General features: G+C 35.8%; 1 protein-coding gene across 1 annotated transcript in view; it reads left to right on the forward strand.

Moving 5' to 3' along the window:
* LOC150104559 (methionine aminopeptidase 1) overlaps positions 1-27866 on the forward strand; it is a 172653-nt gene that overhangs the window by 115371 nt on the left and 29416 nt on the right. Inside the window, exon 10 of the mRNA XM_090395775.1 lies at positions 11500-11605. Coding sequence (XP_090251901.1) covers positions 11500-11605 — 106 coding nt within the window. The remainder of the gene's footprint in view (positions 1-11499; positions 11606-27866) is intronic.

A 27866-nucleotide genomic window follows, 5' to 3' on the forward strand; every position in this document is an offset into this window, starting at 1 on the left:
CAGGCAGACGATTATTGAGTTGAAATGCTGATTCTCTTCAACCAAATTCCAAAATATCTGAAACTACCCTAATAACATTCACTATCTATTATTTCTTAAAGTTTTTAACTTTTTTTCATGGGCGAGATAAATGTGAAAATTTTTAATTTATTTTTTCATAAAGTAAAATCAGCAGTGAGTTATATTCAATTTTATATATATATATATATATATATATATATACACACACACATACATTCAGTGTACACACACACACACACACACACACTAGGGGGGTTGAATAGGTTCTGGTGCCAGAGTTCCGGGCTGGTAGGCCAGTTCTTTATGAAACTTACTTAATGGTCGACAGTGAGTTTGACTGTTGTAATCCTGAAATGATAAAATTGTTGTCTCATGAAGGCAGACATATTATTGGATGTTTCAAAACAATGAAGAAATGACAAATTTCGGCTTATCGGCTTAACAAATTAGCCAATAAGCCTTCTGCTTATCATGTAACAAAAAAACTTAAAAATGTTTCAAATTTCGGTTTATCATTTTATATATATAGAATGGATACTTATATAATAAGTTAAATATTATTTAATGACTGAATTCCAAGATAATAGAGAAACAAGTAAATTTAATATAACCACACAACTAGCTTTGTCAGATGTGATAACATAAAAAACAAATAAAAGACCGTAAAAACATTGCACCATTACAACGACAGATCATTAAAAACTGTAATTATGTTTGAATTGGAGTCTGAGCTACAGTTCTATAGTTATGTACATGTGAGCATATAATTTCACGAGTTTGCCAATACCTAATGGTAGAGCTATGTGAGTCTGGCAGACTATAACCAAGATTGCTGTTCATGTGGGAACAGTCAAGGGTTATTTCTTTTGATTTCAGGATACGATGTTCTAATTCATTGTAACATATATAAATGTTGGAAGTTGAATTCCAATCCATTTGATGTTGACAGCCTTTGTCATTCGAGTTAACTGAGAACAAGACGTGCCTGGAGAGGACACTGGCTCTGGTTCTATTGTATGAGATGTCTCTCTGATGTTCTTTGAGACGTAGAAAGATGAGACTTTTCAGTTTGGCCGTAATATGGTTTCCCACAGTCGCATATAATTTTGTAGACACCTGGAAACTGAAAATGAAGATGATTTTCTTTGGGTGGCTTAGAATTGACTGCAGTTTAGGTAGAGTGGAGAAACACATTTTGATATTGAACTTCTTCAAAATTCTCGCCAGTTTATGGAAGAGAGAGCTGATGTAAGGTAAGGAGATGTAAGCTCTGGGGTTGGTGGAAGCCTCAACAGTGTTTTGATGATGGTGGTATAGTAGTTTATTAATATTTTTGGAAGAGTAACCATTCAAAGATTCTATAATAGGGAAACATTTTTCTGAGTTCTGTTGATATTTCAGAATTCATCAAGTGATCAGTGTGATTATGAAATATAATAAAAGTTTTGAGATAACACTAACATTTTGTAAATGATGTTAACTTTGCGCTTTTCACAGTTCCATTCTTATAACTTCAAGGAGGACTAATTTAAGTCCATCGTACTTTGAATTCATATCGCCAAATTGATTGAAATTCTTCATTGTCATCAAAATATATCTTGAAATGTTTACCCAAAATCTTAATTCCTCCTTCCAGATCTGGAAGAAGAAAATCTGCCAAATCTTCAGGCCTTGTAAATGCATGACATACTGAGACAGCTTTGCCAGTTTCTGATTCATTTTCACTAAATCCCTTTTATCAAATAAATTATTCCTTCATCTATTAGTGTTTTTGATTCAGCATTCGAATAGCTCTCTGCACTCATCATCTGAATGCTATTGTATACACCTACACTATTTATTATCTAAAACTTTCTTCTCAAAAGGTTGTGGAACTTCTCTTGTTTCTTTCACAACATTCAAGATACTTACTGTCCACATGGTATTTTGACTGATTAGTGGGTTTCCCTTTGAAAAATTAGTGGCAATTATTGGAATAGAGTTTTTTAAAAAAAGTGAAAGTGAAAATGGGTTCTTCTTGCAAAGCAGTATCTTCATACTGCTTTTTTTTTTCACAGGCTATTTGATGTTGCACCATCTTTCTCTTTTCCGTTGTTTTCTCCAAATATATTACCACTGCAGAGTAGTTGTTAACAAGTGCAGTCAGTGTTCCCACTCTGTTAGACACCCACCTTACTAAATTCAGATACCTGATCTTGGAGATTTTTTATTTGTAGCATGGCTGCTACTTTTTCCCATTGCATTTATTTTTTATTTTAAGCAAAGGGAACGTCTTTAATAGAATTGAAAACAGGCAGATTGAAATTACGCAATGCATTGATAGATCTTGACTAATGACTAATTACGACTAATTTTTGCCACTAGCCTGTTGTTTTTTTCTGACTTGTTACTACTAATTACAAGAATTTTCATGGCAAGAATAACTTATTCATTTCACAGCCTATCAATGTATGCTGTGGCTGAGCTTTGGAAGAGGAATTATGGAAACAAATGCATCTTTCAGTTTCCAATTTTTATCCATGTAATCATATAAACAAGAAGTTCCTCTTTGAAATATCTGTAGACACTTCTAGAAGAATCATTCTACTGGAGTCTTTGATTTCCTTAACCAATTCTTGTTAAATGACATCAGCAATAACTGGCATAAATTCTTTGCTTTCATGTCATTCTGGTATTGTTCTACTGAACCTGTATGTATATCATGCTTACTTGGCAGAGCTATTATGTTTTTGCAGTTAATAAATGGCTTATTAAATTTAGCTGTATTAAAGGCTATATTAAAAAGGCACATGTTCAAACATTTCAGTCTTTTGTTTTTTCTTTTCTTTTTTTTTTTTTTTGGTGCACAGCTAGAGTGTTGTGTAAGATTAATAGTGACTAAATTAATGCATCAGTGTCATTCCTATCCTATCCTTCTCATCCATCCAATGACAGGTTGAGTCTTCTCCTAATGAGGGGGTTACTGGCATATTAATGCAGCTGGTTCGCAACTCCTCTGCTGCAGCCCTTAAGGGTGATATTCATGACTGTATCCATGTGTGTTCATGGGGCTGGTTTGCCTGCTTGCAGGATGAAAACCCCAGATAAACTGTGGGGGGGGGGACCCTGCTGTCCACTCCCAAGACCAGCTAACTTGTCTATGGCTGAGGAAGACCCTTAAGCTCCTCACATTGTTTATGGGAATCAAACCTAGGACACTCCTTTTCCAGGCATATGGTTGTGAAGCACATAACCACTAGGCTAACCACACGGTCAATTTGATTATAAAATTTATTTAGCTGTAATTTAATTAATTTGAACCAAACAAGTTTTTCATGATATGAAAACTTGTTTTGCTTGAAGTGTGTGAAATGTAATATTTTCAAGTAAAGCATCATAAAATGATAACACATACCGGTAGCTCTTTTTTCTTTCTTCAAGACAAACAAAAACTGGAAATATGATGCATGTGTGGAATGAGAAGAACACTGTATAATTCTGCTGTGAGAGAATTGAGGGGATTTTTGGAACTTGATAGATATTTTTGAAGTGTTTCGTATAGAAAGAAAAGCATTTAAAAGTTATCAATTGTTATATTACAACAATGATGGTAGAACAGATGTTGGAGATAGAAGATAAGACAGGATGAGTGTTATGTGACTGTTTTTTCATAGTCATTCATGCAAAACAAAAATTAATAAAGTTGCAAGCATTCATGAATAAAAGGATAGAAGAAAGTGAAGATGGTTGTTTTTCATTATGACTTTTAGAGAAAACTAGCAACTAAGATTGCAAGTGTTTTTTGTGAAAGGGAATGCTGTAGTGTTTAGATTAAGGATTTGAAGTTTTATTTTCAGAGTGTTAGAAATAAAACTTATTTAATAAATATGTTGGCAGCCATTTTCCATTATCAGGTAACTTGACAGTGAATGAAATGGGGGAAAAAATTATGTGACAAATCACATATTTTGAATGCACTTAGAATGAGAATGAGGCTGAAAATCACTTTCCACTAGTCTCTGATAACTTGCATGTTTCTTGTTTCTGGAGCCCTGGTCATAAGTAAGTTGAAAAGGATTTCAGGAGGGTGTTGTAGCAAGTATGGATAATGACACTGTTAGAAAAGCAGTTAGTGTGTTGTTCAGGTTTCATAATAGTGAGTTAAGGAGAACAGAAATGATGAATGGCATGACACTTATATGAGGCATAAAAATGTGCAGTCCATGAATATGAATTAAATTCAAGGGAATCTGGAATGGCATAAAAAAGATGGAGTGTGTGATAGAGAGAATGCACAGAGGTTGAGTAACATCAGTGTGGAGCATGAGAATTAGGTTGTGAAAGGACAGGTGGATATGAAAGTGAAAGAGTTGATTGTGGCAGGACAGAGTGAACGAATGTTTGAAACTGAACTGACTAGATGAGAATAAGGAAGAGTAGTTAAATAAGATTAGTCCAAGTAGAAAGTGTAACATATAACAGAAGCTGGAGCGATCTTGTATAGAGTGAAATGGCATATCTCAGGATGTATGGAAGGAAAGGTTGGTTAGGAGAGTAATGACAGCATGAGAATAAGAGTGCTGTTCTTGTAGATAAACTTATACGTTGGTTATACATGGCTTTAAATTTTTCAGGAAATTACAATGTATACTAAAATATTAATTAAAAAACTTTAATCAGTACCTTCCTATATTTCAGCAATGTTACATTGCCATCTTCTGGGAACACAAAACTATGATATGTGCACTCAGGCACTAACAATGAGCAAATGAGACTGAAGAAGGCAACTGAAATTGGTCCTAGAGTCCTAAAGGTGCCCCCTAACGGGCTAAAATGGGTTGTCTTGGCTGTTGGGATGTTCTAAGGATGGAAACTCCCCAAATTGGAGTAATCTCATGCGCCCAAATTTGTTGAGGTTTGGGAAGTTTTTTAGAGCTGAGGCTAATTCCAGGAATAATCCCTCCATACTTATATTTGCTGCAGTGTAGTAATGGCTTTCTTCCAGCGTATACTGTGGTAGGTATCTAGTGCATGGTCAGCAAGTCCTGAGTGGCTGTATTGATGAAACTGGATGTAGTCTTTGTGTTGGATATCCTGATATTAGCTGTCCTGCCTGTTTGGCCATAGTTTGCAACTGCAAGGGACCTTCTATACTCCAGGTAGGTCTAGGGGAAGTGGCTGGTCTTTGGTGGAGCTGGTAAGGGATGTCAATTTCTTATATGGTTTGTAACAGGTAGTCAGGTCATATTTTTTTAGGATTTTTGTTAGCTTTTCAAATGTGCCCTAGATATAAGTAATGGTGATAAATTTAGTGTAATCTCTGTTTTAAAGGGGGTGGGGTAACTGGTTTTAATATTTTCTGGATTTTTTGAAGGTTGTAGCCATTGGCTAAGAAAGTGTTAAGGGTATGGTTAAGTTCAATAGTTAGGGCATTGTTATCTGAACAGATTAATTTAGCCTTGTTATATAGGGTTTTATAATGCTGTTTTTGTGTGTGGGGGGGGATGATTGTTAGTGGATGTATCTACCTGTATGCGTTTGTTTTCTGTAAACAAAACCAGGAATCCATCAGGCCGGCATGTAATCAGAGTATAGGAAAGGGAGACTGTTGTTGTTTTCCTTTTCCAAGGTGAACTGGATTCTGGGGTATTGATTGTTTAAGTGTGTTAAGAAGTTGTGGAGTGTATCCAAACCATGTAGCATAGCCAAACAGTGGGTTTTTGTGGGACTAGGTTTAAGGCTTTTTCTTCAACTTCCATAAAGAAGTTGCCAGGGGCGGAGAACCCATGGCTGTCCCCTATATCTGGTTGTAGAATTTTCCTTGCCAAAATGAAATAGCCTGAGTTTGTGGCGAACCGAAATAGGGCTGAGATATCGAGAGGAAATTTGGCTTGGATGAGATCTAAGGTATCTTTGAGTGGGACATTTGTGAAAAAGGAGGAGACATCAAAACTAACCATTTCAGTGTGTTCGAGTGAGAAGTTTTCTATACTGGATTTAAAGTGGGCTGAGTTTTTTTATATGTGAAGGTGTGTGAGCACTTTGGCTAATTTGTATGTGGGGGGAATCAGTGCCATCCACAATGGGATATAATCGCATGTGCTGTTTATGGATTTTTTGGTAGTCCATATATTTGGGAGGGATGATCTTGAGTTGAAAGGTTTTATAGTACGCCCACAGATGTGAGACCCTTCGACACTTTTGTGCGTGTTACAAGAGGGAGAATCCATTCTGAAAATAGGGTAATCAATCAGTCTTCTGCGACAACGAAAATCAAGTTACTATTAGTACAGCGATAGGCAAGAAAGCACGTGATTTCACGTATTGGCGACCAATTCGTACATCCTTCATTTCTTTCTCCCCCTTCAGCATGAATCGACCATTCTTGGCAAATCACTAAGCGAAGCTCTCACAAGTGTGGGCATACTATAGTATGCTAGTCATTTCCACACGCCAAGAAGTAACCTTCATGTGCTGACATCATATTTTATTAAATTCTTTCTCTGCTGAAGTGCTCAAGACAGAGAGGATCGTCCAGTGGTCATCGTTTAGTGTAGCAGCAAGCTCTTCCTCGAATTGCACAAATAGCCTCATCTGCCAGACCTACCTGGGGTATACCAGGTCCCTTGCAGTTGTAAACTGTCCTACTATGGCGTTATCATTTCCCGAAAAATGTAAAGCCAATAAGAGCGCTGAGTTTGCATCATTGACCAGGTTGGTGTACATAAGGAGATATATGTAAAACTTGATCAACTGGTAATGATATACAGGTTTGGACTGAAGAGGAGATGGGGACGGCTCTGCCAAGGATAGGAGCATTGTGCCTGCTTAGGGTACAGGTAAAAATAGCAGTGCATGTGGTGTCAAAGCTATTTGGTGTGGGTTTGAAATAAATATCTCAAAGGATGTTATAAGCCTGAGAATATAGGACAATCATTGTGAAATGTTTAAGCAAGTAAACAAAAAGGTGACGGTTTTTTTTAATGTTTTTTTTTTAATTATATGAATATAGATTGGAAAAGGAGATACTATATAAAACCAAAGAGAATAGCTTTCAAAGAGATGATTGCTTTGAGTAGTTTAAATGAATTTTAAACATTTATGCTTGTAAATTGTTTGTGCTGTACTGATTTCAGATGTTGCTGAAAAGATTTTAATTCAAACAAAAGGAATATATATATATTAGGAGAATTCATTTTTACTCGGTTGGAATATTATAAAATAAGTAATAGTCATTAAACTTATTTTATATATATATATATATATATATATATATGATCAATAAGAAAATAGCGAAGCATTTTTAGGTGAATGTATGCAATTATATAGCAAGTAAATATGGAAAGCTCTGTAATTAGTCTTACCCTCATTACCATGTGATGACGAACTGCAAGGGAAGATGTTGGTGAACCATGGTAATTGGTAGACTCGACAATGTACAGCTGTATACAGAGTAAGATGAATAAATTATTAGGTAGTGTTATAGTTGCAAAGTGGATAAATGGCAAAACTAGACAAGCAATGTGGTAAAGACAATACCCAGAATGGAGGAGAAACTCATTTCTAGTCTTTAGAGTAGAAATGAGTGAACCCAGAGATGTATGAGGTCTAAGGAGCTAGATATTAATAATGTGGTGGGATTGGATGATATCATGCATTTTTGTGTGAAAGAATTAATTGTACCTATGAGGCACAGTAGAATTTTAAAAGAGTAAACAAGTATTTAGGCTTAAATACTGAGTAAACAAGTATTTAGGCTTAAATACTGGTTCATGCTCATAATTACATTTAATTGAATTAATACAGCACACAGAAATAAATGGGTTTGTCTCTGTCACAGAGAATACAATATGAAAATTGTAATAACACCCAACAATAAGTTGAAGAAATTAGACCATTTTAAATTGTTTTGTGTGTGTTATTGCATTTCAATTTGAAAATGAATCAAGACAAGAATGCATACTCTCACCATTACTATTCAACCTTTACAGCAAAACTATAATGAAAAAATCTCTAGAAAAGTGGAATTGAGGCATTAAATTAGGTAGCCGAACAATCACTAACCTACGATATGCAGATGACACAATGATAATAGCAACAAGCAAACAGGAATTAGAATCCATCCTAAATCAATTAGAATGGGATAGCCTAAGCCACGGTTTATGAATAAATCAAAACAAAACCAGAATAATGATTTTAAAGAACGCAGAAGAGATAGATATAGAAAGAATTGAAATTGTTGACCATTTCAACTTCCTTGGAGTGATAATAACAAAAAAAGATGGATGTAAAAATGAGATAAGAAGAAGAATAGCACTAGCTAAGAAAGCAATGACTGATTTAACCAAGATCTGGAAAGACAAGCACATATCCAAAAAGACGAAAATTAAGCTTTTAGAAACCTTAGTTTTTCATCGAAAAACTAGAGTCTTGGACTATGACAAAAGATGACAGAAGAAGAATTGAGGCGTTTGAGCTCTGGTGCTGGAGAAGATTGTTAAGAGTGTCTTGGACAGAAAAGCGAACAAACAGAAGTATCCTAGAAGAAATTAATATCCACACAAGACCGATAAACATAATTGAAAAGAGAATACTGCAATATTTTGGACACATATGTAGAAGGAAAGGCAACTGCCTGGAAAAAGTAATCATCCAGGTAAACCGTGTGGGAAAAGAAAAAGAGGAAAACCCCCCAACAGGTGGGGTTGACCAAATATCAAAAATCACTGGACTTAAACCAGATGGAGAGAAAGAAATGGCGAAACATCATTAGGAAGGTCACGAGTCCTCAGACATGAGGAGATCTGAGAGAGAGAGTCTGTTATTGTAATTTTAAAATATTGTATTCCTGAAGATGGTTTCTGTGACAGACGAAATAGTAAACCAGTTAGTCTTACCCTCAGTACCATAAATTGCAAAGAAGGGCAAAACAGTGTCCTTATGATGACATACCACCAGTTAGAGAGTAACTGGAGATATCTCTTGGCATCACTTTCATTGAGTCCATAGGTAGAGTCCAGTGGCGGCTTGTACATAAGCACTGTGACACTGTAGCACCCCCAAGGAAAATATGAAAAAATTAAATTTTGTTTGTGTTTATAAATAATAACAATGCTTACAACCTTATATAAATGTAACACAACATGTTAAAGGTTATAGCTTATGTTTCAACATTGATCGAATAGTTAATAATTGGAATTGTTGATTAACGCTTTAGAAACAAGTGCACTGCGATCTAACATGTTCGGCCAATTGCAGCTCGATTCGCAGATATTCCGACACTGCTCATTTGAGCAGTGTCGCTACAGATAAATTGTATGCTTGCATGTGTTATTTCTGTGAGATGCAAAACTTTTATTATTGGTGCGTATTCGTGGTGAGGGTGAACTATTTTTTGTAAATCTTATTTTATTCTGTTAAAATAACATACAATTATTTATTTATTATAGATATAAGACTGAATTATGACGAGTGTCGCTGTTTTGAAAATATGAAACGAATTATATTTTTTCAATTATCATTGCATGAAACAAATGCACTGTGATCTAACGCAGTGTTAGAATTATCGCATTCGGCCGATTGCAGCTAGACTCGCTGATATTCGTTTGCACTTGTCATTACACATAACAAGTGAATCTGACACTGCTTGTTTTAGCAGTGTCGCTACAGATAAATTGTATGCATGCACATGCGTTATTTCTGTGAGATACAAAACTTTTATTATTGGTGTGTGTTCATCGTGAGGGTGAAATATTTTTAATAAAGCATTTTTTAATATGTAAATTTATTTATTAATAAATTGGTTACTGAATAGGGAAAAAAAATTTATTATTATTTTGTATATGCAGCACCTCCACGTAAAATTTTCACCGGCTGCCATTGGTAGAGTCCTAAAGTGAAAGGAGGACATAGTAGTGCAGGTGACTCCTTTAATTAATCCAGTCATGGTACTGTCAGTTCTTCCAGATGATAACCAAAAATGCATAGTTATCATCCAACGCACTATCTTATTAATATTTGGTTTATATGTATCATGTGATTAAGGCATTGAAGAGATTGTTTAGGAATATATTGAATATGCAATCTGAGTTGACAGGTATAAGATTCCCTATGACAGCAAGTGCAGGTTTGTAAAGTCTTCTTTTAGTAATCTATTTTCATTTTATAGGAAATAAGGTGCCAGTTCTGGATGAAGGAGAATAGTATACTCTGATATTTTTTGACTTTGAAGGACATTTGCCAGTTACTACTTGGCAATCTGTTGAATGTCTGTGCAAAATTGATCAACAAACTAAGGAAGATGGGAGTGGATATGTAATTTGTTGTATAAAAGATATGTAAGGGGAGAGAGAGAGAGAGAGAGGAGTGGCTGTGACCCAGAAAAGAAGAGTTACAAGGTGGCATTCCACAAGATTCTGTGTTCATCTTATTTGTTCATAATATTTTATGTGGATCAGAGTAAATTCACTTATTTGTTTGAATAGATTTTAGCTTAGATGAATAAGTAGGGTTGTCATTTTGGTGTTAATAAATGCAAGGTGCTGCATTTTGGAAGACAGATTTAAGGCTGTGTATCATATTAGTGGAATCATGCCCACAAGCTAGATGATGTTTGACAGAGGTTAAAAGGGCACATTGCAAGAGTTTCAAACATTATGCAATCTATTGCTGTTATGATATGCAGTGTTGTCAGGTAAATAAGGGGATGGTTCTAGACACTTGATCAGATCAAATACTGATTGTACATAAATTTGGTTGTATTGTGATGAAAAAATGTGGTTGTATTGTAATGAAGAAATGCTGAAGAAAGTCCACAGAATAACTAATACAATTTCAGGATACTGTGAAGTGTTAGTTATGAGTAGAGAAATCAAGATAACGTAAATGCAGTTTATTGGATTGGTATGGGGAAAGATCATGTGATAGAAATGTTTAGGTTAGTGAGGGGATTATTCCCAGCAAAATGGGAAGAACAAGAAGTCATTCCTGGAAATTTGCATATGGTATGGTGAATAACTGTGAATAGATTTTTAAGTAGAATGTGTTGACAATATGTTTCGATGCTAAGCTTGTAAATGAATGTGTAATGATAGTTGCCTGTCTTTTTATTTATTATTATTTATGCCTATTAATGTTAACTTTGAAGGGTTAACATTGATAGGCATAAATAGGTACCCAATGATTACTTAGACTGAGTAATCATTGGGTGCATAAACTTTCACTAAGATCCATGATGCTTAGTGAAAGTTTATGGACCATTACCTGGACCACTATACAAAGAGCTCTAACTTGGAAGGATGAAAGAAATAGTTCATTATAATGAATTCTTTAAATTAACAGTGATACTGGAGTTGCGTTGAATGACCTTCATTGATTTATAGTAAATGAGTGAGTTCACTATAATGTTTGTCTGCTATAGTGAGAGTTAAGCATATAGTTTTTATAATATAAAATCAATTGGATTTGTGTCCTTTCTGATATGTTCTTACTATGTTACAGTAAAACCTGGAGTGAAGTATCGTGAAATAGGAAATATTATCCAGAAACATGCTCAAGCCCATGGATTCTCAGTGGTTCGAAGTTACTGTGGACATGGAATTCACAGGTTTCTTATTGTTTTTAATCTAATAGTTGGATTTGTAATTTTGAGTAACTTGATTAATTGCTTTTATTATATGGGAGATGGACCTTTCAAAGCAATAAGACATGAAAATGTAACACTAAATATTTTCCAATTCTTGGTATTTTATAAACACATTTCATTGAAATTTAGTCTTTCACTGATTGTCAGTTTTGTAATGAAATAAAATGGTGTGAAATCAGAATCCAATGCCTTGACAATGAATTACCTGATATCTTTCATGGATGGGCAATATGCTTGTTCCAGCTTCAGAATTCGACCATCTTAGTTCTTGTCTTCACACTCTTGATTTTCTGTAGGATAATAGTATTGTATTGTGTTTTTATTTTTTACTGCAACAGGTACACGCTGTCACCATGGTCGCTGAGTAGCTGAAAACTGAGCATCATTTATAAGAAAAGTGCTCTCTTTCTAGCATTGAAAAATGCTGAAACATTCATGTTATTTTTTGTTCGGTAATGCATCAGACCTCATGTCATGCATGTACATTTGCAGAATTCAAGAACATTTATTTTTAGCCTTATTTTCTACCCATCACAATAATTGTATGAAAGAGCTTTGTTTCTGATGAATGTGAAAATAGATCACTCTACTCCAGATGCATGGGTAATTTCATTTAATATTAACACTGAATAGTCTGAAAACCATTTACTCTGAATGTAGGTTAATTCTGACCAGTGCTGTGGATAATGCAAGGACACTAGAAATTTTATTCAATTTTAAAACTAGAAACTAAACATACTGTTACTAAATTTAACACACGTGAACCACAGTAGTAGGTTTTTTTATTATGTAAATATTTTGTCCTAGGTATCTTAGGACATCATCAGTACAGTATGGCAATACTAGGAATGACAAAAGAAAGGGCGCGTACGTACAATAGAATCCAAATTGCGTGCAGTGGCACGTTGCGGCCTGAACTTAAATTAAATTAAAATTAATTACAGTTAAGTTATTATTTTACACAATTTTGTATGGCAATTTCCCATACTTTAGGGATGGCAAGAACATCATTGCAAAACTGATCTGCCTGTCCGTCCAAAATAAGAGAGTTTACAGGAGCATGGAATCTCGTATCCACCAGGTAGTAGCATAGGTGAAAGTTTGTCTTTAGGCGAGGGTAACAAATTTTGGATCTGGTTGATGGGTTTGTAGGTGGCAGCAAGATTGCATTTCTTCATAATTTTCGAGAGCTGTTCGGAGATGCCTATTGATATAAGGTATGGGAATCCTATGGAGTTGTTCTTGTCTAGGTTGAAGTGTGGAGAAATTGCTGATGATTTTTTGAGTTGTTTTGAGATTGTAACTATTAACAGTGGCTGTGTTTTTGATTATTTCCAATTCTTGTTTTAGAGAATCCTCGGAGGAGCATAATCTGTGTGCTCTGGTTACCAATGATTTAATGATGCCAAATTTTTGAGAGAGATGATGAGAGCTGAAGTATTGTGAATGTAGCAGCCTGAAAATGTCGGTTTGAGATAGACAGAGGTCGAGATGGAACAGTCTTCTTTTCTTTGGATGTGTAAATCCAGAAAGGGGATGCCTTGTGGGGATTTTCTTTCTAATGTAAATCTGATGTGAGGATGAAGAAGGTTGATTTTTTCTAAAAACTGAAGTAGCTCTTGTTTGGACTCCAGACCGCGAAGATATCATCGACATATAGAAGCCAGCGTTTTGGTTTGGGTTTGAAAGTGAGGATTTTTTCTTCTAGATGTTCTATAAACAGATCTGCCAAGTTGGGTGACAAGGGAGACCCCATTGCTGTTCTATCCTCTTGCTTGTAGATTTTTCCTTTCCATGTGAAGTAACCAGAAGTGATAACAAATTTGAAAAGTTCAAGAATGTCTGACGGAAATTTTTGATTTAATAGGCTACAGTTTCTTTATGGGAGATATTGGTGAAGGGAAAGACGATGTCGAAACTAATTAGCATGTCTGTTGTCAGCAGTTGAATGTCTTTTATTTTGGTGTGAAAATCTGTGAAGTTTTTTATTGAAGAGGTTGAATGGCCTATGTGGGGACGGAGAAGGTTTGATAAAAATTTTGATAACTTGTAAGTTGGGGTGCTAATTGAATCAACGACAGGTCTGAGTGGGACGTTGTTCTTGTGAAGCTTGGGTAAACTGTATATTCTCGGAGGTTTGGCATGGTATGTTTTGAGTTTTTTTGAAGTTTCCTCATCTAACGACGTTGTTTCATCGAGTAGCTTGTTCAGTTTCTTCAGCTGTCTTTTTGTGGGATCATAGTCCAGTTTTCATCGAAAAATTTCCATCGGACATTGTTGAACTTTACAAATTTGTTATCACTTCTGGTTACTTTACATGGAAAGGAAAAATCTACTAGCAAGAGGACGGAACAGCAATGGGGTCTCCCTTGTCACCCAACTTGGCAGATCTGTTTATAGAACATCTAGAAGAAAAAATCCTCGCGTTCAAACCCAAACCAAAACTCCGGCTTTGATATGTCGATGATATCTTCTCAGTCTGGAGTCATTCCGAACAAGAGCTACTTCAGTTTTTAGAAAAAGCCTTCTTCATCCTCGCATCAGATTTACATTAGAAACAGAATCCCCACAAGGCATCCCCTTTCTGGATTTACACATCCAAAGAAAAGAAGACAGCTCCATCTCCACCTCTGTCATCGCAAACCAACATTTTCAGGCTGCTACATTCACAATACTTCAGCTGATCATCTCTCTCAAAAATTTGGCATCATTAAATCATTGGTAACCAAAGCACACTGATTATGCTCCTCCGAGATTCTCTAAAACACAGCCACTCTAAACGGTTACAATCTCAAAACAACTCAAAAAAATCATCAGCAATTTCTCCACACTTCAACCTAGACAAGAACAACCCTATAAGATTCCCATACCTTATATCAAAGGCATCTCCGAAGAGGGCTCTCGAAAATTATGAAGAAATACAATCTTGCTGCCATCTACCAAACCCATCAACCAGATCCAAAACTTGTTAACCTCGCCTAAAGACAAACTTTCACCTATGCTACTACCTGGTGTATATGAGGTTCCATGCTCCTGTAAACTCTTATTTTGAACAGACAGGCAGATCAGTTTTTAAACGCGTTTCGGAACATCAAGACCATATCCGCCTCATCAAACTGCAAAAATCAAGCCTCGCTCAACATGGAGTTGAAAACCCAAACCACAAGATCCATTGGAAAAAGACAAAACTTCAACACAGATCTTCATATAAATATGAACGCTTATAAAAAAAACAAACAAGTGCTGAAGCCCTATTCCACAGACCAAATCTAAACCGCAATGATGTTCTTCCCATCCCTAAAGTATGGGAAATTGTCATACAAAATTGTGTAAAATAATAACTGTAATTAATTTTAAGTTAATTTAATTTAAGTTCAGGTCGCAACGTGCCACTGCAATACACAATGTGGATTCCATTGTACATACATGCCCTTTCTTTTATCATTCTTAGTATTGTCATACTGTACTGATGATGTCCTAAGATACTAGGACGAAATATTTAAGTAATAAAAAATCGTACTACTGTGGTTCATTAAATTACGTTTGTTAAATTTAGGCATGAATTCACTATAGGAAACTCATAAAAGGCCTGCAGTTTGTTATAATGGGTAGTTAGCTATGTAGAATTTCCTTCAAAACAGAATTCTGCCTGTAGGGCTTTGGTTGGGCCTTTCCATTAGTTTGCTATAGCAAGCAAGTTTGCTTTAGTGATGATTGTTACAATAAGAGTTATCATCATCATCATCAAATTCCTGCCATGTACCCACAAGGGGTGTACAGGATATGATAGTACTACGTGGGGGGGGAAAATCATATTATTACTAACTTCCTATCTACAATTTTCCTCCAAATCAGTCTGTTACTTGTCAAGACTCCAACATTATCAGATCTTATATTTCTATCGTCTAAGGCACTTTGTACCGTATCAATCCACCTATATCTTGGTCTTCCTCTGGGTCGTTTTCCTGCCAACCTGGCAGAGAACACTTGTTTTGCTAATCTTTCCTCGTCCATTCTGTTTAAATGACCATACCACCTGAGATTAGCTCTGCTAACGCATTCCTGGATGCAGACAATGTCAAGGTCTTTCCTAATATCCTCATTTTTAATATGATATTGCCATTGATGCTATCTGTTCATGCCTCTAATCTTTCTCAGGACTCTCATATCTGTGGTCTCTAGTCTTTGGTCAAGTGTTTTACTTCTGACCCAGCTCTCAGATCCATAAGTTAAAACTGGTTTGAACACTGTCTTGTATACATCTAATTTAGTGTTCTGACTAATTTCTCTCTTATTCCATATAAATTTATTCAATTGACTTCCCACCATACCAGCTTTGCTGATTCTGTTGTCTATTTCCATATTTAATTTACCATCTTGAGTAAAAATCGTGCCTAAGTAGCTGAAATGTTTTACTTGTTCCACAGGTTCTCCATTCACAACACAGTTGACATTTTCAATGATTCTGCCTATTTTCATTGTCTTTGTCTTTTTATTGCTGACCTTTAAACCATATCTATTACAACAGCTATTCAATTTAGTCAGAGAATCTTGTAGACTTGTAGCGGATTTATTTAGAAGTATAACATCATCTGCATAAAGCAAAGAGCAGACATTAATATCTCCAATTTTGATATCCTGTTTAATACCACTTTCCTTCATAATGTGATCCATATAGATAATGAATAACAGAGGGGATAATGTACATCCTTGTCTCACACCAGATTTAACATTAAACCATCTTCCTGTACTTCCTTCAATTCTAACTGCTGACTTACAACTCAAATAAAGACTAAATATTGCTTGATATAATGCTCCATTGACACCATATAACTGCAGCGTATTGAATAGCTTCTCTCTTGGCATCTTATCATATGCCTTTTCCAAATCGACAAAACTTAAATACAGATCTTTGTTTTATTCCCATGCTTTCTCCACTATTTGTCGTAAAGTGAAGATCTGATCCTGACAGCCTATGTTTGGCCTGAATCCAGCTTGTTCTTCACCAAGCTTTTCTTCCACAATTCTTCTCAACCGTTTCTCAAGTATACTTGCATAGATTTTGCCAGGAACACTCAGTAGGGAAATACCTCTGTAATTCTCACATTCAGTTGTATTTCCCTTTTTATATATGGGTACTATGAGAGCTCTACTCCAATCATCGGGAATTCGTCCCTCTGTCCAGGCTTTCTGAACTATGCAGTGCAGCCACTGTAAGACTCTTATACCACCATACTTCAGCATTTCTGGTCGAATATCATCTACTCCAGCTGCCTTTCCACATTTCAAGCCTTTGATGGCTTTTTCTACTTCAAGTATGGATATGTATTCCTGCCTGCATGCCTGGTCTGTGTTTTTTACCACTGTGCTGTCATCACTGCTTGCTTCATTTAGCAGTTTTTCAAAGTAATTACTCCATACTTCAAGAATATCTTTTATTCCAGTTTTCATGTCACCTGTATCATCTCTAACTCCTTTTACAGCACTCTTTCCTCCATTCCTAAGCTTCTTCAACAACCTCCAGAATATTTTGTCACCTTCTTGATATTTATTTTCTATATTCTTGCCAAAGTCCTCCCATGACTTTTGTTTAGCTAGTTTTACACAGTGTTTAGCATTCTTGCATTTGTCTGTATATTCTCTAAGAGCACAAGCTGACTTATTTGACAGGAACTTTTGATATGCTTTCTTCTTTTCCTTCACTGCCTCTTTAACTTCTTGCGTCCACCAGGGAGTTCTGATTTTTCTATCCTTGCAAACAACCTCACCACATGCCTCTCTGGCTGAATCAATCAGTGTTTTCTTGAAGGCTTGCCACTGAATCTCCAAGGTTTGGTTCCTGTTCTCAAACTCTTTCATTTTTTCTTCAATAATCTTTTATTTTAGTCTACAGTTCACATCTGAGAGCTGCTCAACTTTTATTCGCTTTAAAACTTTCTTACATGTTATTCTTTTGAATTGAAATTAAATTTTATCCTGCTCAAGACTAAATAGTGATCACTTCCAATTTCAAATCCTCTGTACACTCTGGTGTCCTGCACCAGGGAGAAAACATCACTATCAACAATAACATAGTCAATGAGACTTCTTATTCCTAGCCTCTTCTCTCCATGTGAATTTGTGCACATTTTTATGTTGAAACATGGTGTTAGTAATAACCAGTCCATGTCCTGAGGAGAAATCCAACAGATATTTGCCATTATTATTAGCTTTGCTCTTTTCTCCAAATTTTCCCAAAATATTTTTGTGTCTCACAATCATTTCCTACTCTGCTATTTAGATCCCCAACAAGGACCAACTTTTCCTTTTTCATTGTGTCAGTTGCTTTTTCTAACGCATCAAAAAATTCCTCCACATAGTATTCAACACAAAATATGAGGCTAATCTTCTTGGATGGCTGGCAGTCTAAAGTAGAGTAATGTGGGTAAATATGAGAATGGGGAACCTTCTGTGAGACCATAGGCACAAATAAGTCTCATTGTCTAGTTCCCCATTCTCATATTTACCCACATTACTCTACTTTAGACTGCCAGCCATCCAAGAAGATTAGCCTCATATTTTGTGTTGAATACTATGGCTATTCCTTCTTTTCCTTGATTGTCATTGCCTGAATATAACATTTTGTATTTATTGCTCAGAAAGATCTCACCAGTTTTGGTCTTTTTTGTTTCAGTCACCCCTATTATGTCGATCTGGTACTTATCTAATTCCTCAGCTAGCTCCATTTCTTTGCCATTCAGGCTTCTTAGGTTGATAGTACCGATCTTTAACTCTGGTGATGTTGAGTTGGGGTTTGTTTTCAGATTTGTTCCAGTAGCCGACTTTTCGCTGTTCGCCCTGGTTCCCTGGCGAAAACAACGGGGGCCTTGTTTAACCGGGCGACGCCCCAGCCGGCATGAAATTTTTTCATATTGTACCATCATTTTTTTTTTTATTTTGGTTTAACCAATAAGAATACAATTTGGTCGGCTAAATCCCAAATTGCCAGCCCATCCTCGTTCGTTCAGTATCCAAGTAGATACCCAACAGGGTGCACCACGAGAAGGTGAGGATTGGATATTAGGTCAGAAGCCCTGGTTGGTTCTCCGCATTCCTTTAAAGGCTATGTGGAGGTCTCCTCTCAGTTATACAGCTTCAACCCTTAAGCACCCCCAATAAGAGTCAGCTGTCATAAAATCATCATATTAAACAAAGTATTTTTAGCCATTTTAGATAAAATATCATATAAAATGTATTGTATGATATATATGTATCATCCAAAATATATGAACATAATCAAAATTAAGCATTATGGCTCATATTGTTTAAGCAAATCCTACAAGAGCTTGATTATAGTTTTCTTGGATGTATGAGAACCACAAACTGTTGCACTAAGTTATAACTTTGGCATCCACCTTCCTGTTAATGCTCATAAGTTATAATAATAATAAATTTAGTTTAAACCTTTATCCAAGTGTGAGCAAACAAAGTTTGTGCCTGAAAGTATCTTCAGGACTGGAGTAAGGTGGTACAACACCTGGAACTCGTTGCAAAGGTGGAGCAAGCTCACAACACTCCTATCTCAATATCTCCCATAATGCAAAACACATCTCCTTGCGGATATGTATAATGTTATGCATTAAGGGGTTGGCTACTACCCAGACTAGTTTTGACCTTTATTGAGGTCTCTTCAGTGGAAGCCAGGCTCAAGTGGAGATACCAGGCAGAAGCATTAGCAAGGTCATCTCCACCTATAGGAGTTGCCAAACGGTGTGCCACCTTTTTATTAAATTACTCTGGATTTAGAGAAAGATGTTGAAAGTTTATTTTTCACTTGGTTAGACTATAATAAATTTAGTGTAATCCTTTATCCAAGTGTGAGCAAACAACGTTTGCACCTGAAAGTATCTTCAGGACTGGGGTAAGGTGATACAACACCAGGCAACTCGTTGCAAAGGTGGAGCAAGCTCACAACATTCCTGTCTCAGTATCTATAATGCAAACCACATCTCCTTGCGGATATGTATAATGTTATGCATTAAGGGGTGGGCCACTACCCAGACTAGTTTCGATCCTTATTGAGGTCTCTTCAGTGGGAGCCAGGCCCGAGTGGAGATAGCAGACAGAAGCATTAGCAAGGTCATCTCCACCTATAGGAGTTGCCAAATGGTGTGCCACCTTTTATTAATTTAATAAAAAGTTTGCTCACACTTGGATAAAGGATTAAACTAAATCTATTATAGTCTAACTAAGTGAAAAATAAACTTTCAAGTCATGAGTTAGTTTAGATAAAACCTGCAGTTCTTTTATTGACGTCAGCCTTTGGATCTGTAATCATACAACCAAAACATTACAGTATTTTAAATTAGGATTAAGAGGATCACATCTGCTGTATCAAATTTTACAAAGTAGGACTGCAGCCTTGATTCAGTAATAAAAAAATGCTAAAGTGCCTGGCCATGATCTAGGCCACCGAACTTTTGAATGATGAACTATGATGACTTCCAAATGTTATCATTCGGGAATTCATTGGCCTCAGGTATGAATGGGTACTAAAATCCTGTACTAAATATTATTAGCATTTCAAAAAATCTTCATGGTCTTTGCTTTTGTATATCTAAGTCTGTCTATTCACTGGGCATCTACAGATGCCGTATGGTCACTCTGATGCTCGATGATGTTCCACACTAGGCCTTGCCATGTAGTCCTGTTGTTTGCCTTTCTGGCAGCCTCAACTCTCTGAAGATCAGTCACTCCACACACGCCATCCATCCATCTCATTGATGGTCTAACCCTGCCTCTTTTTCCAGGAACTTTACCTTCTATTACTGTTCTGAGAAGTCCTCCTTCCATCCTTTCTATGTGTCCAAAATATTTTAATTTTCTTCTGTCAATATCCTTAAGGAGCCTTAAAGTTCTACTAATCTTTTCTAACATCCATTCATTTGTACACCTTTCAGTGTATGATATCCTCAACAGCCTTCTGTAACACCACATCTCAAAAGCACATATCCGTTTCTTATCTGACTTCTTTAGGTTCCAAGTCTCGCATCCATAAGTTGCTGTTGGAAAAACAACTGCATCCAAAAAAAAAAAAAAAACTTCCTGCACTTTGCTTTTTTCTTTCATATAAATTACAAGCTACTGTATAAAAAGCTGTTCAACTCTTGCTGAAAGATTCCCTAATGAAATGATTTTGAAGACCAAAAAGCCATGAGAAAATTTTCCATGGTGCCATTACCCACTCCCCAGTAGCTATAATTAATACGAGGGTTATTTGAAAAGTTTGGTGAATTTTTAATAGACAGTGACACCATTCATTCATACCATTGTCAGCATATATCATCTATTTCATGATCCCTGGCAAAATTTTAGCCATGTGCAATGCATAGTTCTTGTTTGGCAAGCATTTAAAATGACCATGTTCACATATTTCATAAAAATGGGAAAAAAATGAGTTTTGTGCAGTGTAAAACACTTTTACACCCTCTATCCAAAAAGAAACCGAACATTTTGATAATAAAATAAACTAGTGGCGCCACATGTTGTATCTTTTTGTTATTGAAAGCGGCAACCTTTGTTAGTGTTGTGTCAACTGTTTATGACATTTGTTTCATTAGAAGCAAAATTATAGTGCCAAGAGTGACAGTGTGTTTTGACGAATGGTCGGAAAATGAGTTTCAAACAGAGAGCTGCAATTGACTTTTGTGTTAAATTTGGTAAAAGTTTTACCAAAAAGCATCAAATGCTTCAAAAAAGCATACGGTGAGGAATGCTTATCCCATAATCAAGTTTACAAGTGGTTTAAGTGATTTCAAAGTGGTCGTGAGATGCTTGAGGATGACGAAAATCCGGGTCATCCAAAAACTGGGGTGAGCGAAGTTAACATCTAAAAAAAATTCGTGATTTCATCAAAGAAAACCCGAAATCGTCCATGAGATTGATTAAAGATGAATTGGAGATTTCAAAATCAACTGTGCAAAACATTTTGACTGAGAGTTTGGGCCTTCGGAAATTGAATTTGCGATTTGTACCCCACAAGTTGATCGATGACCAAAAAATGTTTCGAGCCCGAAATGTATTGAACACTGCAAAGGCCTCATTAAAACCGCTCGTAAGGATTCAAACTTCCTTGAAATATCGTTACTGGTGACAAAGCGCGGTATTTTGAGTATGAGCCCGAAACAAAGTGCTGCCAGGGTGCTGAGTGGAGACCACCAGAAGAGGCATCTGAAAAAAAAAGTCACTTGGAGAAGTCAAAAGTAAAGACAATGCTGATTTGTTTCTACAATTCCAAGTATCCACAAAGAATTTGTTCCGCCTGGCCACACGGTCAATGGTGAGTTTTATCTCGAAGTTTTGAAGTGGTTGATAGTGAGAATTCGTCGCATATAGCGCATATATCGTGATGCAGGCAGCTGGTCGCTTTTGCACGATAACTCACCATCACATTGTGAGACAGTTTTTGAGCAAAAACCAAGTTTGTGTGTTGATCACTCACCGTATTCACCTGATTTAGTGCCCTGTGACTTCTTTCTCTTCCCCCGACTTCATTTGCCGATGAAAGGAAAGCGATATGACACCATTGAAAATGTTCAAGCGGAAGTAACCATGACCCTCAACAGAGTCCTAAAAACCAATATAAAAAAAGCTCATTTAACGAATTAATTGACCATGCCAAAACACTGTATTGAAGCTGAGGGAGAGTATATTGATTGAAATAAATGATTTCAATAATTATAATTAGCCTGTGTTTTATTTTCTATCAAAAGTTTGGTTTCTTTTTGGACAGAGGGCGTACATCTCAGAATGTGGCAAGACACTCGGCAACCTGCCAGTTTTATTCACCTTTAAAACGTTTATCGTTGAGTAATGTTTACCAAAGTAATGTCACTTGCTGTTTCCTCATTATATCACCCACTTCATGTCTTGTAACTTGCCAGTGGAAAGCAATAGCCTATGCAGTTGAAGTTTCCAGTAAATGACCAAACTCAAAACATCAATTCCGTCATTTTCCCATTCCATTTCTTTTAAACAACTAACAATTATTATTTCCAGGCAACAATGAGAGATTAACATATTCAAGAATTCCACAGGGTTGACTTATTTGAACATTCAGTAAATTATCAAAAAAAAACATGCAAATGTGCATATACAGTGGTATTTCGCTAATCCGAACTAATAAAAACAATGCTCATTCGGATTAGCAAATTTCTAATACAATAACTAGCGTTTAAGACAAAAATAATCAGATTCTAATGATACATCAATTTAATTCTGTACATAAATGAGGTAACTAATAGAAAAAAAGCTACTGTACTGTACTGTAAAAATTAAACGTGGCTGTACCAGCCTTGATGATCCATGCGAAGGACACCCAAAAAGTGTATGTACTGTATTGTTGAGGATTCTGATTTAATAAAATTGCATAGTGCGGTAAATAATTTAATTTGCATAAAAAAATCACTTTCTTGTACAGAACACAAAAAAAAAAGTTTCGCAAAATAACACAAAAAGGTTTTTTTTATTTCTCTGTAAAGTCACTGATTTTTTCTTGCTTCTTGGAATCTAAACTTTTTTCGAATGCTTCTTCTCGGAGCTGCATTAGCAACAAAATTTTGTGGAATGGCATATCATTCTGTTTAGCCCATTCTATACACATTGAAACTGTCAACTGCCTCTCCATGTTTTACTTTTTTTTCTTTGAGTTCTTCATCATCCTCATCGTCTTCTAATTCATTCTGCATCATCATATTTATAATTTCAGCATCCGATTTGATTTCGAATTAACTTTTGGTTCTACCTGTAATCCATTCCGTAACATCTGTTTGTGAAATTTCAACATCTGGATTTATATTTTTAACCAAATCATGCACGTTTTGAATTTCCTCTTTTTTGTGTATCACCATAGTTATCTTGGTAAATTCTAGAAGGCCACAGTTTTTTCCATGATGCTCGAATTGCTTCAGGTTCGACATCTTCCCAAGCAGCAGCAGCAACTGAGAATGCTACATCCTTCAAATTTATGTTTTTTATCGATGTGGTAACGTCATAATTTTGGGAAATTACATTTAAAAGCAGGTCTTTACGATATTTTAATTTAATTGATTGTATTATGTTCTGATCCATTGGTTGCAACAATGGAGTACAGTTTGGAGGCAAAAACATAACCGTAAAATATCCATCCTTACTAATCCATCTGCCGGAGGATGTCCAGGACAGTTATCCAATAATAAAAGTGCTTTCTGTTCCAAATTCTGGGATTTTAAATAAGTTTTAACAGACAGTACAAAATCGTTGTGAAACCAGTTTGAAAAAAGTTTGATATTCATCCATCCTTTACGTTGCCTTCGGTACAAAACCGGAAGGCAGCAGTTCTTAAATGGTCTTGGGCTTCTTGATTTTCCAATCATAAGTAACTTTAATTTATGTTTTCCTGAGGCGTTTGCACAAGGCATTATTGTGACATGCTCTTTGTACATTTTTCAACTGGGCTTCATTTCTGTGAACTAGAGTTTTCTCTGGTAACGACCTCCAACAAAGACCACTTTCGTCCGCATTATGAATTTGATCATCGGTTAAATTTAATTCAAGAATTTTTTCTAAAAAAGCTTTTTGGAATGGTTCTATGGCAGAAAAGTCACTAGACAGTTTTTCTTTTTCCCCTGTATTGATAGATACCGAATACCATGGCGTGTCTTACATTTTTCTAGCCAACCATCACTTGCTTTGAATTTCTGATCCGGGTAAATTTGTGAATGGAAATACTTAGCTTTCTGCTTTAAAATGTCTCCGGAGATGGGAGTATGATGACTTCTTTCTTGAAGAAAACGTGTATAAACAGCAGAATCAAGTAAAGAAAAATCACTTGTTTTCAGAATTTGTCTCTTGCTTGGTCCTTCTTCTGTGGTTGAAACATAAGTTACAATTCTATCTTTGTTTTTTTTTTTTTTTATGTCACTGATTTAGATTTGCTGACATTGTATTTAGTAGCAAGCTGTACGGCTGCTTCACCCTTTTCCAGACACTGAATTATTTTACACTTATCCGACAATGATAATGTTACGTGTTTTCTTTTGTTAGGCTTCGACCCGGTAGCCATTTTAACGAAATAAATTTTAGTGTTAAAAACAGTAAAATAAAAAATGAAGTTAATAAACAATAAAACTGACACTTTTAAAATTTATCTGCAAAAATAAAATCACTTACGAAAACACAAAACAATAAACGACAACTCAGACAATGTTTCATTTCAATAACCAAAGAACAACTGAGCGTTATATACAACCAGGCTTTAGGCTAAGTCGTTGTTGTTGCAGGAACATAAAGATAAACAAACACTATGCAATAGTGGCGACTAATCAGTTCATTAAGGACAGTGGTGATACATGTTGACAATACAGTACGTACTGTACAGTATAAAAAAGCAAATGCAAACACACAATAAATCAAATTAGGTCTAGAGTATAACCGTACAATCGACAGTGAAAAAAATACTGTACTATACTGTAATAATAATAAAATAAATAATAATACGTAATAAATAAAACTTTTTTCTTTCAAACCGCAGTTCAGATTACTGGAGGAGTTCGAATTAGCGAGATACCACTGCACTCGTACATTAGTATACAACCCATTAAGGAAATGCTACTCAGAGCTAGAAAACTGATCTAAACCTCTACTTCCTTCACTGAAACTAAGTGTTTGAAATGCCTCAAAACCTATTGTTAAACACAACATTTCTTTAAGAAAACACATTATTTATAGGCCTTCACATTTAATCTCCATTCTGCCTTATCTACTCTACTGCTTAATGTTTAGGTAATTCTTGTATTCCTGTTAACAAACTCATTTTATTGATGTGTTTTGGAAAGTCGGGTGACTTTATCAGCAACCTCCTCAATGGTATTAAAGTGTGTCTCATGGAGTGGTTATTTTCAGTTTATGGAATAGATCAAAGTCTGGAGAAGTGACATCCGGGATGTGAAGAAGGCGATGGCTGCGCAGATCAAAGCTGAGTTAGATGCAGTTCATGGGGACTCTGCACCAGCATTAAAGACTATGTATTTTTGAATAAATGAGTTTAAACGTGATCATAAGTCCATCGAAGATGAAGCGTGCTCCGGACACCCGACTAATATCACTATGAAGGAAATGATTGACACAATCCATGGTATCAACATGGAAGACCGGCGAGTGAAAGTGCATGAGATTACTGAGATTGTAGGCATCTCAACTGAACAGCTGTATAATATCCTGCACGAAAAAGTTGTGCGCGCAATGGGTGCCACGATTGTTGATTGTCGATCCAAAACGCATGCGAAAAGACATTTCAATGCAGTGTTTGGCGATGTTTAATTGCAATTCGCAGGATATTTTTGCATCGATTCATGACTGTAGACGAAACTTGGATCCACCACTACACATCTGAGTCCAAGCAGCAGTCAAAACAGTGGAGAATGCCCAGTGAAAGAGCACTGAAAAAAAGCGAAGATCGTTTTGTCAGCTGAGAAGTTGTTGGCCACTGTTTTTTGGGATTCTCAAGGAATTATCATGATAGACTATTTGGAAAAGGTAAGGCAATAACAGGAATCTATTATGCATCGTTGTTGGACCATTTAAAAGAAGAACTGAAGAAAAAACGGCCAAGGTTGGCACACAAAAAGGTGCTCTTTCATCAAGACAGTGCAACATCCCATACTTCAGCCACCGCAGTGGCAAAACTGCATGAATTGAGGTTCGAATAAGTTCCACATCCACCATATTCTCCTTACTTGGCTCCGTGTGACTTCTTCTTGTTCCCAAATTTAAAGATTTGGCTCAGTGGCAAAAATTTTTCTTCGAACAATGATGTCATCAACTGTCAATGACTATTTTGCACAATTTGCCAAATCCTACTTTTTAGATGGGATGAAAAAATTGGAAACTCACTGGACCAAATGTGTAGACCTCGATGGAGAGTATGTTGAGAAATAAAGGTGATTTTTTCCAAAAAAATATATTTAACTTAATTTTTTTACAAAACTTTTCAAACAATCCTGGTATGTTACACTCTTTTCCACAGAAAAGTCTAACAAGATATTCAGTCTTATTTCTGTGAAAATTCCTTTTTTACAGAATTTGATAAGCGCTGAATAGTTTGATAATTAATATATTACTCTGTATGTCAGAAGTAATTTAAAAAATGCTTTTAACAGTCAGTTTGGTATTTGAACCAGCAGTTGTAAGACAATGTCCTGAGGCTATAAGAGAAGGTGAGAAAGCTGTGGATGTGATTTGTTTATTCAAAGAAAGAAAGAAAGGTTAGAGTTATATATATCATCTCAAGAAGAGAGATTTCTTCCTGGCTAGATATTATTGAATGCAAGGGAGTGAGAGCTTTGTTTCAAGAAAGAAGGCATAATCTTACAGCACTGAAGTTTACAACGTTGTTCTCACCTTGCTGACAAATAAAGAAACCAATTGTTTTCCATATCCCCACACACTGACTTGGAAATTTTGGAAACTTCAAGGGTTCTTTCCTTGCAGCTTTTGTGATTTTTCTTCTGATTGTTGGGAAGTCAGATGCACTGGATATTGTGTTGGAGAGCAGAGTTTAAAGCAAAGTATTTATTTCTCTCAGGGAAATTTTCCGATCTGATCAGACATCATCTGCTCTAGGAGTCTTTCTACTTCTCATTGTTCTAATGGCTTTGTCTCCACGTACATTTTATTTCTTGTACTTGATCTTATAATAAATTTTATTTTATTATAATGAATACTGATCATTATGAAAGAAATAATAGAGTTATCTCAGTTTTATATCATAATATCCCAGTTTTAATACTTATAAAATATTTATTTACCAATTTAATAATATTTCTCTCTTCATCTGAAACTCTTTCAGCCCTTTTGTTCAGATGTTAATTCACTAGCCAGGGATTTTCTTTGTGAATCCTTCATTTTCTGGCTTCAACTTCTTGAATCCATTATAATGTTCTTGTTTTTCTGTCTGCAGACAACTTTATCGCAGTATTTCTTGGCTGTATCCAACAGCATTGTCTTAGATAATGCCATTGGATCCCAAAATTAGTTATTTTCCAGTCACTTTTTTCCCCCAATAATATATGCACATGTACAGTTTCATCTACAAGCTGTTCAGAGTTAATTTTTTTAACTCTGAAAAACTTGACAAATTTGCTGGAAGTTTTTTCACTTGGTTAGACTATAAATTATATATTTAGTTTAATACTTTATCCAAGTG

Source organism: Typopeltis vanoorti, chromosome 7, assembly GCF_054136105.1.
Source record: "Typopeltis vanoorti isolate ZY-2024b chromosome 7, IOZ_Tvanoo_1.0, whole genome shotgun sequence".
In the NCBI taxonomy this organism is placed as follows: Eukaryota; Metazoa; Arthropoda; class Arachnida; order Uropygi; family Thelyphonidae; genus Typopeltis; species Typopeltis vanoorti.